The sequence below is a fragment of the Clinocottus analis genome, unplaced genomic scaffold (assembly GCF_023055335.1).
Source record: "Clinocottus analis isolate CAN_PGR_092001 unplaced genomic scaffold, fCliAna1.0.p SCAF_6, whole genome shotgun sequence".
In the NCBI taxonomy this organism is placed as follows: domain Eukaryota; kingdom Metazoa; phylum Chordata; class Actinopteri; order Perciformes; family Cottidae; genus Clinocottus; species Clinocottus analis.
Window position 1 is genome coordinate 805295 of NW_027176218.1, and position 15070 is coordinate 820364.

The window sequence follows — 15070 nt, forward strand, 5'->3', positions numbered from 1 at the left end:
GTATATTACTCATGGTGTTCAACACATCCAAATACAGCAGTTTTGGGCTTCTTTTTTTTCTTCATGAAACAAGCTATGATTTACAGTTATTTTAACAATCTTCCCCCGACACTTAGGGCGTGATTGAATTTTGTAAAGGTTACAGGAATTCATCACCCACAAAGTGACAGTAACTCACAATATATCTCACATTGTGTTACCTTGAAGTCAAACGCTCCGTAAGTAGTGAGCATTTGACTCAACTGGATGAATGACACTATGATTATCCCGCTCAGAGAGTGATTAATGTTACTCAAATGTTCCTTTTGTGGTGAAAGTATTCCTGTAAACAAACCACAAGCTTCCTGCTGACAGACCTCGGGAACCTCAAGCCTTCGACTCCTGCTTTTGGTTACTCGACAGCGAGACCAATGTGCTGTTCTTGACAGTCACGTAATGCCTTTCAGGTCTCGCGGAGCGTTTTTTTTTTTTTTTTATGGCTAACCGGCCCCTCGGCACTTCAACCTCCTCGAAGAATCCCCGCTGCTGCCTTTAAAGTTCAGACACATTACAGTAAAAACTCAAGTTGACTTTAGTGAGCGCAGCGTTCCAGAAAGCTATCGGAAAATAGAAAAAAACAAACAACCGGTGAGTGATGGTAAAGAATTGTGCCGGTTTATATTTAAGGTAATAATTTGGATAGCCGGTTAAATTTTAAGCCTCCTTTTCTAAACAGCAATTAAATAAATGAATGTTTAAGAGGAACTCACATTCACTCAATGTGATTCACCTTTTTTATGTATTACTTACTTATTAAAAATAATAATCCATCTCCTGCAGGCGTCGCCCAGGTGTACAGCAGTAGAGTAGTCATGAGAAACCAGTTACTATTGTACAAGTACATTTACACAAGCATTCAAGTACAATTTTAAAAGTACTTGAAAATTTCATTTTGAAAAGCCAATATAGTACTTTTTACTTCACTACAATTACTCGACAATATGAAACATTTTACCAATTAAAATTAGTTATGTTTTAATATTTTAGATTAAGCTATGTATATATATGTCATAAATATATATATATACATATATATATATATATACATATATATATATATATATAAAATACATATAGAATATTATATATATGTATATGTAATATAATATATATACAGACAATACATACATCATATTATATATTATAAATATACATTTTAGCTACAACTTTACCAGCTTGAACATTAGCAATGCTTCACATAATCATTAGTGATGTAATATATATTAATCTGTAATGGGCTATTCTTTTGATACAAAAATGTTTTCAAATAATTCTGTATATAAATTGCCAAAAAAATATACAAGCAATGGTGAGATGACATCATCTCTTTCTGAGGGGTCAAGGCTACAGGGGTCGAATGGGTTTTAACTTTAACCTTTTGATTATTATAGAGAAGCTATATATTCATTTTGGATGATTTATTCATGTGCGCTGCCGTTTGTGAGTCTCACGGCCTGAATTCTGAGCTGCTCACCAGACCCTTTAAATAACGCTCGTATAACTGGAGGAGACTCTTAAAGCTTTTTACAGGATCTTTGCTTTTTTTTGGCGTGTGGCCCAGTATGAACTTACGTTTTTGTGAGGATGAAATTTGATCCTGTTTCTGATTGTAATGAGGTACCTTGAGATCATAGATCATTTCACACCATGTTGCTGTGCAGACCGAGCCGTGTACATTTTTTATGTAAATAACATGTTTTAACGCTCAAAATCCAAAATGGCTGACTTTCTCCTTTGGGCGAAATATTTCAAATTTCTGTTAGAGAGGTTTTTGAGAGCAAAGGTCCCACCAGATTTGGTTAAAAAAAAAGACAACAAAAGGAACCGTATCCCAACCCTGGCGTGCGTTTGACTCCGCCCCTCAACCAATCACTGCGGTCCACCAACTTTTCTGAGATTGCGATGGCAGTAAAATAAAATAAAAAGTTTGGACTTCCATTTTAGCCGTAGACCATTAATAAAAAAAAAGAATGTAAAAAAATAACAGGAAAAAAAATAACGGGAAAAAAATAACATTAAATAAAAAGATAACGCAAAAAAAAAAACGCAAAAGAATAACGCAAAAAATATTGGTAAAAAAATATTGGTAAAAAATATCGTAAAAAAGATATCGTTAAAAAATATTGTTAAAAAAATAACGTACATAAAAAGATAATGAAAATAAATACGTAAAAATAATAAATAAGAAAAAAAATACGTAAAAATAACGAGAATACACATTTTACGAAAAGTAAATAACGACAATAATAAAAATAAATAAATAAATAAAAAAGACAAAAAAACGTAAAAAAGAAAAACGTTAAAAAAAATACGCAAAAGAAGAAATTACGTTTAAAAAAAAAAGTAAAATAACAATAAAAAAAACTTTAAAAAAGAGAAAGACAGAAAAGGAAACGTAGAAACCTTTTTGAGCAACCAGCAGCATGCGTCCATAAAAGAGGACTGTTTTTGAGTATTAAGTTGCATTTTCATGGACTTCACTCGGACGGTGGGTAAAAAGGCCATAACAGTGAGCCGCAGTGTGTCAGTTTGATGGACCCGTGGTGCCCTTGAGCAGCGCGGGGCAGATAAAAATCACCCTACAGCTTTAGGTTTTACGGCCTCTGCACACTTGACCTGAGCGTTTTTTACGTCTGACTCGGCTTTCCCGTCTCCGTCTGTCCCCAAAAAAACAGATGAGATTGATCGTGTCCCTCTCGCTCGACAGGACGTCCCGGTAGAAAGCTGGCATCGTGAGAACGTCGGGACTAACCCTTCCCTTTCCCTTCGCAGGATAACTGAGGTTTCCCTGTGCTCTTTTTCTGCCAGGTTGGCAGCAGACTGGTCCTCCAGACGGCCGGCGTTCTGATGATCGTCCTGGGGATCTTCGGGAAATTCGGAGCGGTTTTTATCACCATCCCGGACCCGGTGATCGGGGGCATGTTCCTCGTTATGTTCGGCATGATCGCAGCGGTGGGAATATCCAACCTCCAGGTAAACTCAATACTACAACATGTTGTATTTCATTTTGGTGGACACGTTGATCCAAATCACCCCCGTGCCCCTCCCCCCCCCTTCCTCTGAACATCAAGAGCCTGAGACACAAAACATCCACCCTGCTGAAAGCCACTTGACCTCTAAGACGACCCTGTGACCTCTGACTGACCCTGAAATACAAGCAAAAACAACGGACCATTTCTATGGACATGACCAAATAATAAAGATAGAATTCATTTTAGGTAGCTAATAATAATGAACCAGTCAGGGTCCTCCTCCCCTCATCCCTCCTCCCCCCTCTCCCGTCCGTCCCAAATAACCCCGGAGCGAAATAGGAATGTTATTTGAGGTTCCAGATAATTTCTAATCACATTTTAGGCCGGTTTCAAAACCGCTGAAGCAGAACAACAAAGTGAAGTCTCTCTCTTGCTCTCCCCCCTCCCCTCCCCCCTTCCTCCCCATCCTCCCCTCTACTGTACAGTATGTGGACCTGAACTCGTCCCGTAACCTGCTCATCCTCGGCTTCTCGACCTTCAGCGGTCTGGTTTTACCCACCTGGTTCCACTCCAATCCCGGCATCATTGACACAGGTGATGCAGATTATGCAATCTACACACACGGACACAGACTATGAGTTAGCTTACATATACGTATTTAAATAATGTTTACAATGGCCTCAACTTTGATCATTTGCTCCCCCCCCCCCCTCCCACACACACCTTTACTTTGCAACTCACAACAAACTTTGTTTTTTGGCGGGGTTGGATTTATTTTACTTTGAAAATATTCCGTGATCCTAGATAATTGCCTCCTGGGGAACTCGACGTCTCGCTTGTTTCTTAAAAAAAAGATTGAAATCGGCAAACAAATGCCACGAATCGACTCGCCCGAGCTCTAAATCCCCGTCGTGGTCGGGTGGCTGCGGCGCTCCCACAGCTCCGCTTACAGATTATCCTTTAAAAAAAAAAAAAAAAAAAAAGGTGACAGCGGTGATGCCAGCCTAAGCTCCTAAAGCCAAGGTTCCCAAATCCAACAGGCCCAGCTGGTGAATGGTCTCACCTGATCTTGACCTCTCGGATGTGTTTGTTTGACCCCCTCCGACCTCCACGCCCCTTCAAAATGAGCAGTTTAGGGGCAGAAACGTGTTGTCGGTTTATACATCTCAGTTGTGTCGAACCACATGACACAAAGTTTATCTCCTCTTAAGAGATAAACTTGGGTTTAGTTTGTCGGGCTGCTTAAGATGATCAACTTAACCCATTCCCCAGTTGGAGCTCACCTATTACACTTTTTTTGAACTCTCAAACTTGCTTCACACACGGCCGAGGGCGTCACATCCATGTAAAAGGTATCAATGTGGGTGTTGTCGACCCCTGTGAGACCTTTGACTCTGGGGGCGGGAACCAAACAGACTCGTGTTGTGTTGCTATTCCAAGAATCGACTTCCCTGTTTAGCAACCACCCTCAACTGTTGGTGCCAATGCAATGGATAAAGAAAACAAGAAGTAAAGAGGTAATAATGAAACACCAGACTCTGAGTTACATGCAGGACGAGCTTGTCAAGAGGCAACAATTCCATTTTTTTTTTATCATACGCCAACAAATTTGTTCCCAATGTTTCTTGTGAGCTGAAGTTTTTCTCCTTGACTTTCATGATTTTCTAAATCAGGTCAGGGTCGGTTTTGCAAATTGTTTCTAATTCGTGCGGAAAATGCTTTTCTCTACTCGGCGGTGCTGTGATGCGTCACGTCAACTTGTGAAAGTATCCTTTGTGAACTCGTTGAACCCGTCACGTTGTAACTCGGGTTAATCCGGGTTCTGTCTCGGGGTCGCCGGGTGAAAAGCTTGTGGATCTGTCACTTCATCAAGGTCAATGTTAGTCGTTTGTGTGGAGAGCAGGAAACCAGTAAGATACCAGGGAACCCAAAGCAAAACATCACAGGAAACAATAACGACAACACAGCACGAGCTCCCGCACACGTACAAACATACGCAACAGGCAGAACCCTCTTACGTTAATCCATCAGATTAAAGTAGACCGTGCGGAAGCTTCTACAAACGCAAGTCTGATCAATCGGGGGAACCATTCGAGAGAACCAATCAGCAGAACCGATCAGAGATCAATGATGATTCCCCCGCGCGTTTGATGACGCATCGATCGGGCCCGTCGCCTCCCTTAAGAAGCGCCATCAAAAGAGCAATCCTGGAGATTAAACGGCTCTCTTCTGCAGACATAAAACCCTAAATCCCACGAGTCATGTGACGCGAGTGTCTCCCAGGAAAGTGCTAATCCAGAGTCCAACGCTGGGCTGGAGGGTTTGTCTGGGTCTCTCTGGTCTAGGCTGCTTACCTTCCAATCCTCTTGGCTAAATCAGTGTCACTGTCTGTAATCTGCCCGGCTCAGATAGAGCACTCTTATCCCCCCACCCTCCCCCCACCCGCCTCTCTCCCTCACCTCCACCCACCCACCCCACCGTCTCAACACTCAGCTGATAGTGACACACAAGAGGAGGCTCTTTGTAAACCCACTGCTGCTCCTCCAGACGTCTTAAGGGGCACAGGCTTTGGGACTTAAAACCAACTCAGCGGGCGCCTTGAACTTTTGACTGATTCCTCTCTGGACAAGAAGTGTGTGTGTTCGTCCGTGTGTGTGTGTGTGCAGGTTGACGATGGCTGCTCTTGAGCAGCGGTGTGTTTGTCAGGCTGCATCTGCCCCCGTTTGCTGTTCCTTGATAAAATCGCTTTAATTTCAAACGACCAGATTAGGTTGCGAACAAGACCTGAGGGAGGGGCTTCCCGATCAAAATAGTGTCTTATTAAAAATAAAAAAAGTTAGAAGTTGTGAACTGTTTGTTTGGAGCCTCAAGGCGTGCAGGCCCCCTTTGTGCCGCGCAGTACCATGAAAATCGGGTTTTGCAAACCGCTACTACCTTCGGTGGGTGACCCAGCAAGCTAGCGCTGCTGCTAGCTCCCAACTAGGTGCTACTACTGCCTGCATCCCCGCTGCCCGAGTCGGGCGTCAAGCCAGGGTTGGTCCGGCTACCTTCGGTGGTTGTCAGGGAACCAGCTGCAGCTAACTAGCTGGGGCTCAGTGGTTAGCATTCCAGTCTTTTAATCAGAGGGTCATGCTTCAAACCCCGGCTCTGCTAATCTATGTCGACGTGTCCTTGAGCAAGACGCTCATCCCCGAATTGCTCCCCCGTTACTGTGTCTACAGTGTAAATGTAAGTCGCTTTGGATAAAAGCGTTAGCTAAATGAAATGTGATGCCGCGAGGAGCTCGCAGAGAGATAGCAGATAGCTAGCAGGGACCTAGCAGCAGCGCTTAGCTGGGTATAGCGGGTAGCTAGCAGGGAACTAGCAGCAGCGCTAGCTGAGTATAACGGGTAGCTAGCAGAGAACTATCAGCAGCGCGAGCTGGGTATAGCGGGGAGCTAGCAGAGACACCGACCAAAGGTAATAGCGGCTTGTAACCTGACTTTTACGGTATTCACATAAACAAGATGTTGCCACATGAAAGGCCAGCTCTGGCTTTTAACCAAGCAACCTTCTTTTTCTTTTTCTTTTTTCAACTCCACATTATCTGGATGTCTGCTGACACTCCGGTGCCGGCTCTCCATTTTCACAGCTCCGTAACTCTGGCAAAGTGGCGTTCAAAGGGGAGTCGCTTCTCATTGGCCGTCAGTCTAATCCACTTCTCATCATTCACTTCAAAAATGGCGGCTAAGTGGCGGTTAGCAGTTTCAAGAAGTTAACAAAGAAATGCAATGGATAGCTTTAGCTTTACGAGCTCGGCCGGGGGTTCAAGATTTTCCCTCTCTGAGATATTTTCCCCGACCCTCGACACAAATTGAGTTATTGGTGATTACAGAATGTATTGAAAACAACGCATGGATTTAAAACAGCTCACGGTGTTAATCCAGTGACGGGTGATTAGAAGCCGGCTGTGTTGGCAGCTTGAGATAATAAAATACGATCCAGGAAGTCCAGAGCGAGTTGACCTCTGAGTTTGTATGAATTTAGGTTTTTCTTCTCACGCCGTTAAAGTCGGGTTGAACGTGACCTCACCGAGACGCCACGCTGTGGATCTATTGACTGGGGGCGGAACCCCCAGTCAATAGATCCTCATTCCCAGCTCGTCAAATAGTGACGCCACGACTAGTCACACACCCCCCGGCGCTCGCCATTGAAATACCGGGAGGCCCCTTTAGCGTCCGTTATGCAAAGCACGGCGGTACACATGGCGCTGTGTTTTACAAGCGCGCCTCTCTCCTCGACTGTTGTGCAGAGTGAGCTGCAAGCTAAAACACACACACACACAGATAATGAGACAAGCCCTATAGCAACAGGGTGGTGCAATCATTCAAAATCTTTGGTTGTGCGGAGGTGTATGTGTGTGTTTAACTATTTAAACCTGTCAACGCTGCTCCTCATTCCGAACTGCACACTCACACATTTGTTACGCATTCTTACAAGAGCTGTCAAAATTGGTCAAAAATTACATTTTGATATTATTTCTTGTAAAAAAAACGCACAGCTTTAATTTTCAAGTATACATTTTTGCACAATTTGCTCCCCGTGTCCAAACCTTTGCCCAATGCCCCTTTTCTGTTTATTCCTACCGCTTGTTGGTGAAGCTGAAGTGAGGAGTAATCGGTAGGATACCTACTCACTTCACTTGGACTTCAGTCATTTCCAGATGTTGTTATACTTTTTTTTATGTTTGGAAAGTACAGAAAGTGAGCCGGAACAGTAAAATGTCACAATTCATGGCACTCCGAATACGGTAACTTCCGTTCATCGATTGCAAAAAACCCAAGATGGCTTCAAAAGGCTGCAATCCAAAATGGCGATGGTCAAATTCGAAGTCGGGGGCTTCAAAACGGCGGCCCAGAAACCAACGGTGGACGTGGAGTTGCCTCGCCTTTGGGTAATCGGTGCATCTGAGTACCAACCAACCGGCCGGAGTACCAACAAACCAACCGGCCGGAGTATCAACCAACCGGCCAGAGTACCAACCAACCAACCGGAATACCAACCAACCGGCTGGAGTACCAACCAACCAACCGGAGTACCAACCAACCGGCCGGAGTATCAACCAACCGGCCAGAGTACCAACCAACCAACCGGAGTACCAACCAACCAACCGGAGTACCAACCAACCGGCTGGAGTACCAACCAACCAACCGGAGTACCAACCAACCGGCTGGAGTATCAACCAACCAACCGGAGTACCAACAAAACAACCAGAGTACCAACCAACCGGCTGGAGTACCAACCTACCGGCTGGAGTATCAACCCGATACCATTAGGAAATTGAGCTGCATGCCACACTGTGTGGAAGATACTTGGATCATCGTTTAATCTAAGAGGATTAATTTAAACACTGCTTTTTTAGCAAATTGTTAGTCATTCCAATGTCGGTATCCGGTTCAACGCAGAAACCAGGTTAGAGGTCCGTCCAACAGGAATATCAGAGCTGCGTCTGGAGGATCTGAGCCGGTCCTACTGGTTTTACTATCAGGCCCGCAGTTGCTGTTTGCTTGAGGGAGCTTGTATTTCTTTCGGCTTTAGTGGGTTGAACTGTAGCCTGACCTCTGACCTCCCCCCTAGCGTGAAATGGGGGGAGAACTCATCACCAAGATTAATAGTTGTTATTTCACAAGCCACCGACTGGGTAACGAATGTCTTTCCTCCTCTTCTCCACTTTTTAAAGGAATAGTAGAGCTGGACCAAGTCATCGTGGTGCTCTTCACCACGCACATGTTCATCGGAGGATTCTTCGGGTTCATCCTGGACAACACGATTCCAGGTATGTCGAAAAAAAAAGACTTGTGTTTAGGAAGAAAACATTCCCACGAGCCACCACATCGCTATTGGCTAACGCCGTCTTTTTCTCTTCTTTTTCTGCTTCTTCTTTTGCTTCAGGCACCGACAAAGAGCGGGGCATCAAAAGCTGGCGGGACGAGGTGCAGAAAGGAAGCAAAAACCTGTGCGACGAGTCGTGCTACGACATCCCTTACCTAAACAGTGTCTTTAAGCGGTTCAGATGCTTCCAGTACCTTCCCTTCCTCCCTTCTTACAAGACCACCCAACAGGGGGCCTCTTAGTAACGACGCGTTCCCTCTACAGGGTCGCAATCGACGCCGGCGCCATAAGCCCCGTGAAATCAGATAAATACCTACAGCCAAACCATTTATGTCTTTTCTTAGGACTTCCAAGATCAACGCGGTAGTCCTTTGTGTAGAAAATATTGTTAAAACACTCCAACAACCAAGTCGAGGCCTCGCGTCTCCTTACAGTTGGAATTCAAAACAAAAACCTCGATATCGAGGTTATTAAAACACCGGTAGTGCCTGAACAAGCAGAGAGCAGCGTGGTGCACGACTCCTCGTAGAGTGTAAAGATAAGTGTTTTTAGTTTTTTTAAACATATCTTTGGTGTGCATAGCTCAGTAGCCTCTGTTCAGGTTTTCAGTAGGATCATTACTACCTCATCAATAACGATAACTTGCAGAAACAGATCATCAATATAAACCTTATTCATAATATATAATTCGTAATTATTGTAATATTATACATACATATATATATATATATATATATATATATATTATATATATATATATATATATATATATATATATATATATATATATATATATATATATATATATGTATATATATAATATGTCTGTTCTGTTTTCATTAACATTATTAAGGTCACTGCTTTATACAGTTTATTTTGTGTTTTGTCACTGTATAGAAGAACATCTTTTTTTATTATTTCTACATTTTGGATTTAATTATATATGAATATGCAATTTAACACATTTTTGTACAAGCATTTTGAAGAAAAAAAGAATTGTTCAATGTATTCTGACGTTAATGTAGACTTCCATGTTTAACTGAAGGTGCTTCCACAGGTTTTAAAAGTGTACACTTTTAAGATTTGATCAATAAAAAACACACCACGAATGAAGTTCAAAAGTCATTTATATAGACTTCTATACAACCAGAGGAGTCGCCCCCTGGTGGTCAGGAGAGAGAATGCAGCTTTAACACATGAAGCATAGACTTCTATACAACCAGAGGAGTCTCCCCCTGGTGGCCAGGAGAGAGACAGCAGCTTTAAAACATGAAGCGTAGACTTCTATACAACCAGAGGAGTCGCCCCCTGGTGGCCAGGAGAGAGAATGCAGCTTTAACACATGAAGCATAGACTTCTATACAACCAGAGGAGTCGCCCCCTGGTGGTCAGGAGAGAGAATGCAGCTTTAACACATGAAGCATCGACTTCTATACAACCAGAGGAGTCGCCCCCTGGTGGTCAGGAGAGAGAATGCAGCTTTAACACATGAAGCACTGATTGATCGAGGTGCATTGGCTTTAAACGCTCATGAATGAGACAACATGTATGTGAATGTGAGTCTTGCCTCCGGTGGTTAATCTGCCTCTCTGAGTGACATGCAGACACATTATGGTAATTATGTCATTATTCTTTGAAGAGCCCCCTGATTACTCGCTGCTAATTTACGACGTACAATCCAATCATCATGAATATAAATGCAGAGGAATGAAAGTGTGTATAGCGTTTAAACCGGGCGCTCTGGTTCTTCTATGAGAAGCAGGAGGAGCGATCTCCCTCCAGCTGGACCCATGAAGAGCCTCAGGAACTGGACACTCCGACGTCTCCGTGTGGTTTTTTTGGGCTCCAGCGACGTTGTGATTGGTGTTCAGAATGTGACAAAATAAAAGGTGCAAATAACCTGGTTTGTGGTGACGACAATTGCTTTTACACGCCGACGACGTCATCGTGCCACCAGTGACTGAATGTTTGTTTTTTTACTGCTTTTAACGAGGTTTGGCACAATTTAATGTACGATGAACTGCCTTTGGATGTATAAGTGTGTGTGTCTGTGTGTGTGTATGACTGTGTTTGTGTGTGACTATATTTGTATGTGTTTGTGTGACTTTGTATGTGTGTCTGTGTGTGTGTATGTGTGACTTTGGATCTAAATGTTCGTGTGTGTGTGTGTGTGTGGCTTTGGATGTGTGTGTGTGTCTGTGCTTGTGTGACTTCGGATGTAAATGTGTGTGTGTGTGTGTGTGTGTGGCTTTGATTGTGCATGTGTGTGTGTGTAGGGGGGGCTTTGGATATATATTTGTATATGTGTATACATATACATGTCTGTGTGTATGTGTGTGTGTGTGTGGCTTTGGATGTATGTGTTTGTGTGTGTGTGTGTGTGTGTGTGTGTGTGTGTGTGTGTGTCTCCACATGTTTCGCTCTTTAAACATTCCTGAAGTCGTCCTGCTGTTTGGTGTCTTCCCTCCTCTCTGATGGAGATCTTCAGCGTCTCTTCCTCTTCCTCCATCAGGATTAATGAAACATCCCAACGGCAGATTCACCTCTCAGGCGCCTCTTTGCCTCTCAGGCGCCTCTTTGCCTCTCGGGCGCCTCTTTGCCTCTCGGGCGCCTCTTTATCTGAGAGACGTCAAGACATCCGGGGTGATTAAATAGTTCCCGGCTCCTGATCATCATCCTTCAGGTCACAGACTGATCCTCCTGTGGTGTCACACTGTGTTGTGTAGCCGCCATGTGAAAACATGGATATCTCCACAGACCCCTATGGGGGACAATGGGATTTCCCGCATGTTCCAGTAGGCGTTTAAACCCCAAATGAGTTCTAATCCTTGTTATTCTATCGATGTTATTCTATATGAACTCTTTCAGAATATTCTTGGTAATGAAATGTATGTTTTCAAAAACTTTTATACCATATTCCCCAAAAAACGCCTCCTCAGGCGGGTTTTTCAAACTGTCTGGTTCAGGCCCTTAACTACAGCCCACATACTAATACTGCACCTTTTTGGAAAGGTTAGGACCTAAATAATCAGAATATGCCAAAAAGAATCACAACACAACAAAGCATTGGCGTGTTAGGAAGGATATTCATTAAAAAAAACTGTGTCGTTCGGTTCAAAAATGGAAAAAAACAACTTATTTTATCGCAAAACATTGGTCGATTTAGGCATGCTGGGTATTGAAATGTTCAGAAGCGATTCATATGTGCTGTATGATGAGGTTTTACAAAGGTTTTCCACAATGGCAACGCTATAATTGCAATGCAACTAGCAACAATAGTGATAATAGCAGGAAGTGTCGGGCAAGGACCGGGGTCCAGCTAAAACCTGGACTAGGGTCCAGCTAAAACATGGACCGGGGTCCAGCTGAAACATGGACCGGGGTCCAGCTAAAACATGGACTGTGGTCCAGCTAAAACATGGACTGGGGTCCAGCTAAAACATGGACCGGGGTCCAGCTAAAACCTGGACCGGGGTCCAGCTAAAACATGGACCGGGGTCCTGCTAAAACCTGGACTAGGGTCCAGCTAAAACATGGACCGGGGTCCCGCTAAAACATGGACCGGGGTCCAGCTAAAACATGGACCAGAGTCCAGCTAAAACCTGGACTAGGGTCCAGCTAAAACATGGACCGGGGTCCAGCTAAAACATGGACCGGGGTCCCGCTAAAACATGGACCAGGGTCCAGCTAAAACCTGGACCGGGGTCCAGCTAAAACCACCATCTATGTTAACCTGTGGGGAGAGAAAGCACAAAGACTCGGGGGAAGAAGCAGAGCTGGTGCATTAGTGGGACCAGTTCACACAGACGGAAATATTTCATACAGAAGGAAAATATGAAGATGAAAAAAAAATCATAATTTGTTGGCCAATGCGTCGATGCTTCCCTGGCTGCACCACGCTTCAGCCATGAAAGCCTGAAACATCCTTATCGGAGGTAATGCTACATGCACCAACAAGACTAACTTAAAGAGCTTCTTATAAACCGGCACGGAAGCCAAATATTAAAAACGCCGCAACAGCATTAATCAAAAACATATGCTTGGAGGTTCCCAAGCACTGACAGGTTCGTTAAAAACTGAAATTTTGACATGGCGTTGGACGGCTGCCACAGGAACCGTATGCACAGACATGCATGTGCGGTTTAGCGAACGTGGCAACATCCACATGGAACAACACCAGCCAGCGACTCCCCGTCGTCCGCCCAACAAAAGCGATGAACCCGATGCACTGCCACACGAGGGAAACCGCGACGTCGGTTCCAGGAAAAATGCTAATCGAGCTTCCCTTTTGATGATTGCAGGCGGAGTCGGGCGGCGCTTTTGTGCTCAACGCCGTCACGGTTTCATGACGATGTCTTTCAGAAGATAAAGTCATCTTTATTCTATACGGAGCCCTGGAGCCAGTTTCTCCTCGACTGAATATTACGGTATGTTAGAGGTGAGGTGAGAACGGGCACGCATGCAGGAGGTGTCGTTATTAGTTGGCACTCGTCGAGGAGAAAGCGGCCCAGGGGAAGAGGCCTTGGATGGGAATGACGGATGAACTTGCGTTAAACTCTCTTCCTCCTGCTCCTCGTGTCGTTAAAAAAACAACAACTGTCGTTCAGTTCCAAAATGGAAAAGGTTTAACCTTAATGCCTCAATATGCGCCAATTGGGGCATGCTGGGTATTCAAATTTTCATAAATTTCTGCTTGGGAGAGTCCTTTAAAGCCTTAGTGAGGTCAGTTCAAGTGGTCATATGAACCTCAAATTAGTTCTAATACTTGTTATTTTAATCAGAATTTATTTGTAAAAAAAAATGTATATCTACGTCGAGCATGAGCTGAGCAAGATTTCCCCAAAATTGGCTTTTCGAGCCGCTCCCCAAGTTTTTCCAAGTGAAAAATCCTTATACAACAAAGCTTTGGCCAGTTACAAAGGAGTTTAGTCAAAAAGAAACCGTGTTGTTCAGTTAAAAAATGGAAAAGTTATAACCTTTATGCCTAAATATGCTCGGATTGGGGCATGTTGGGTATTCAAATTTGCATAAATTTCAGCTTTTGGTTTCACCCGTAGGTGGGGAGAGCCTTCCAAGGTCTTAGGGAGGTCTGTTCAAGTAGTCATATGAACCCCAAATTAGTTATAATACTTGTTATTTTATTCAGAATTTATTTGTGGGGGAAAAAAAAAAAAGTATATTTAAAAAAAAAAAAAAAAGTTTTGTGAAAATATTTTCCACGTGAAAAATCACAATACAACAAAGCCTCGGCCAGTTACCAAGGAGTTTAGTCACACACAAAAAACATTCAGGTCTAAAAATAGAAAAGTTATAACCTCCATGCCTCGGACTGGGGCATGCTGGGAATTCAAATTTGCATAAACTTCAATGAATTGCTGCTTCTCTTTACGAAATGATCCCGCGAATAAGTCAAGCCCTCTGACTGGCTGGGTCCGAGTGGTTAGACTCCGCCCCCCCGCCCCCTACTGAGTAAGTGCATTACATACAGCAACAGACAGGAAGTTCTGACTTTTTATCAGGCAGTCAACCCAAAGCACTATAAATAACTTCCCTCCAGCTGGTGATGCTGACTTGAAGGTGTGTGAAGTCAATTGAAGCTTCTGCTGTAACCTGCACCACCGACAGGTAAAAAGGGGGTCACACACACACACACACACACACACACGACGAGTACTATATGGATATATTTATCACTAAGCCCATTCACCAGCTCAGGGGACAGGTCAGCTGCACAGATAAAAATGTAAGATGGTTGTGTAGCCTTTGCAAAGTCAGTTGGCGCAAATCTAACAGGATTACTGAACCCTAATCAGATTTGTGTTCTATCGACAGATGCGAGCGTTCATTAAGTGAAGAGACGCCGTCAGCCACAATGTCCTGAACTTTGAGGTATTAGAGAAAGTCTTTTAAGAGTTTAATCATCTTCTGGAAACGTGACTCTTCTTGGACGCGCGCCCACCTCCGAGCGAGACGGGTTTCGGGGGATTTCTGGATCGAGAAGTTAATTCAAAGGTGAAAAATATTAAAGTAAGCCTTTCAACTCGAGAAGAACTTTAGTTCCCGTTTTTTAATTTGCTGTAACTAACACGAACCAAGAAAAACGAATGTTTCACTTGCTTTCTTTCAACCTGGCCAACGGTTTTCACTTTGTTTTAGTCGCCAAGATGAATCAACATTTGAAGCTGAAA

At 43.6% G+C, this 15070-nt stretch overlaps 1 protein-coding gene across 1 annotated transcript in view; it reads left to right on the forward strand.

Moving 5' to 3' along the window:
• The window catches only part of si:dkey-106n21.1 (solute carrier family 23 member 2), a 35440-nt gene extending 25858 nt beyond the window's left edge, over nt 1-9582 (forward strand). Inside the window, exons 9-12 of the mRNA XM_068602952.1 lie at nt 2848-3012; nt 3497-3605; nt 8731-8826; nt 8943-9582. Coding sequence (XP_068459053.1) covers nt 2848-3012; nt 3497-3605; nt 8731-8826; nt 8943-9124 — 552 coding nt within the window. The 3' untranslated portion in view covers nt 9125-9582. The remainder of the gene's footprint in view (nt 1-2847; nt 3013-3496; nt 3606-8730; nt 8827-8942) is intronic.
• Nucleotides 9583-15070: the final 5488 nt, after the last annotated feature.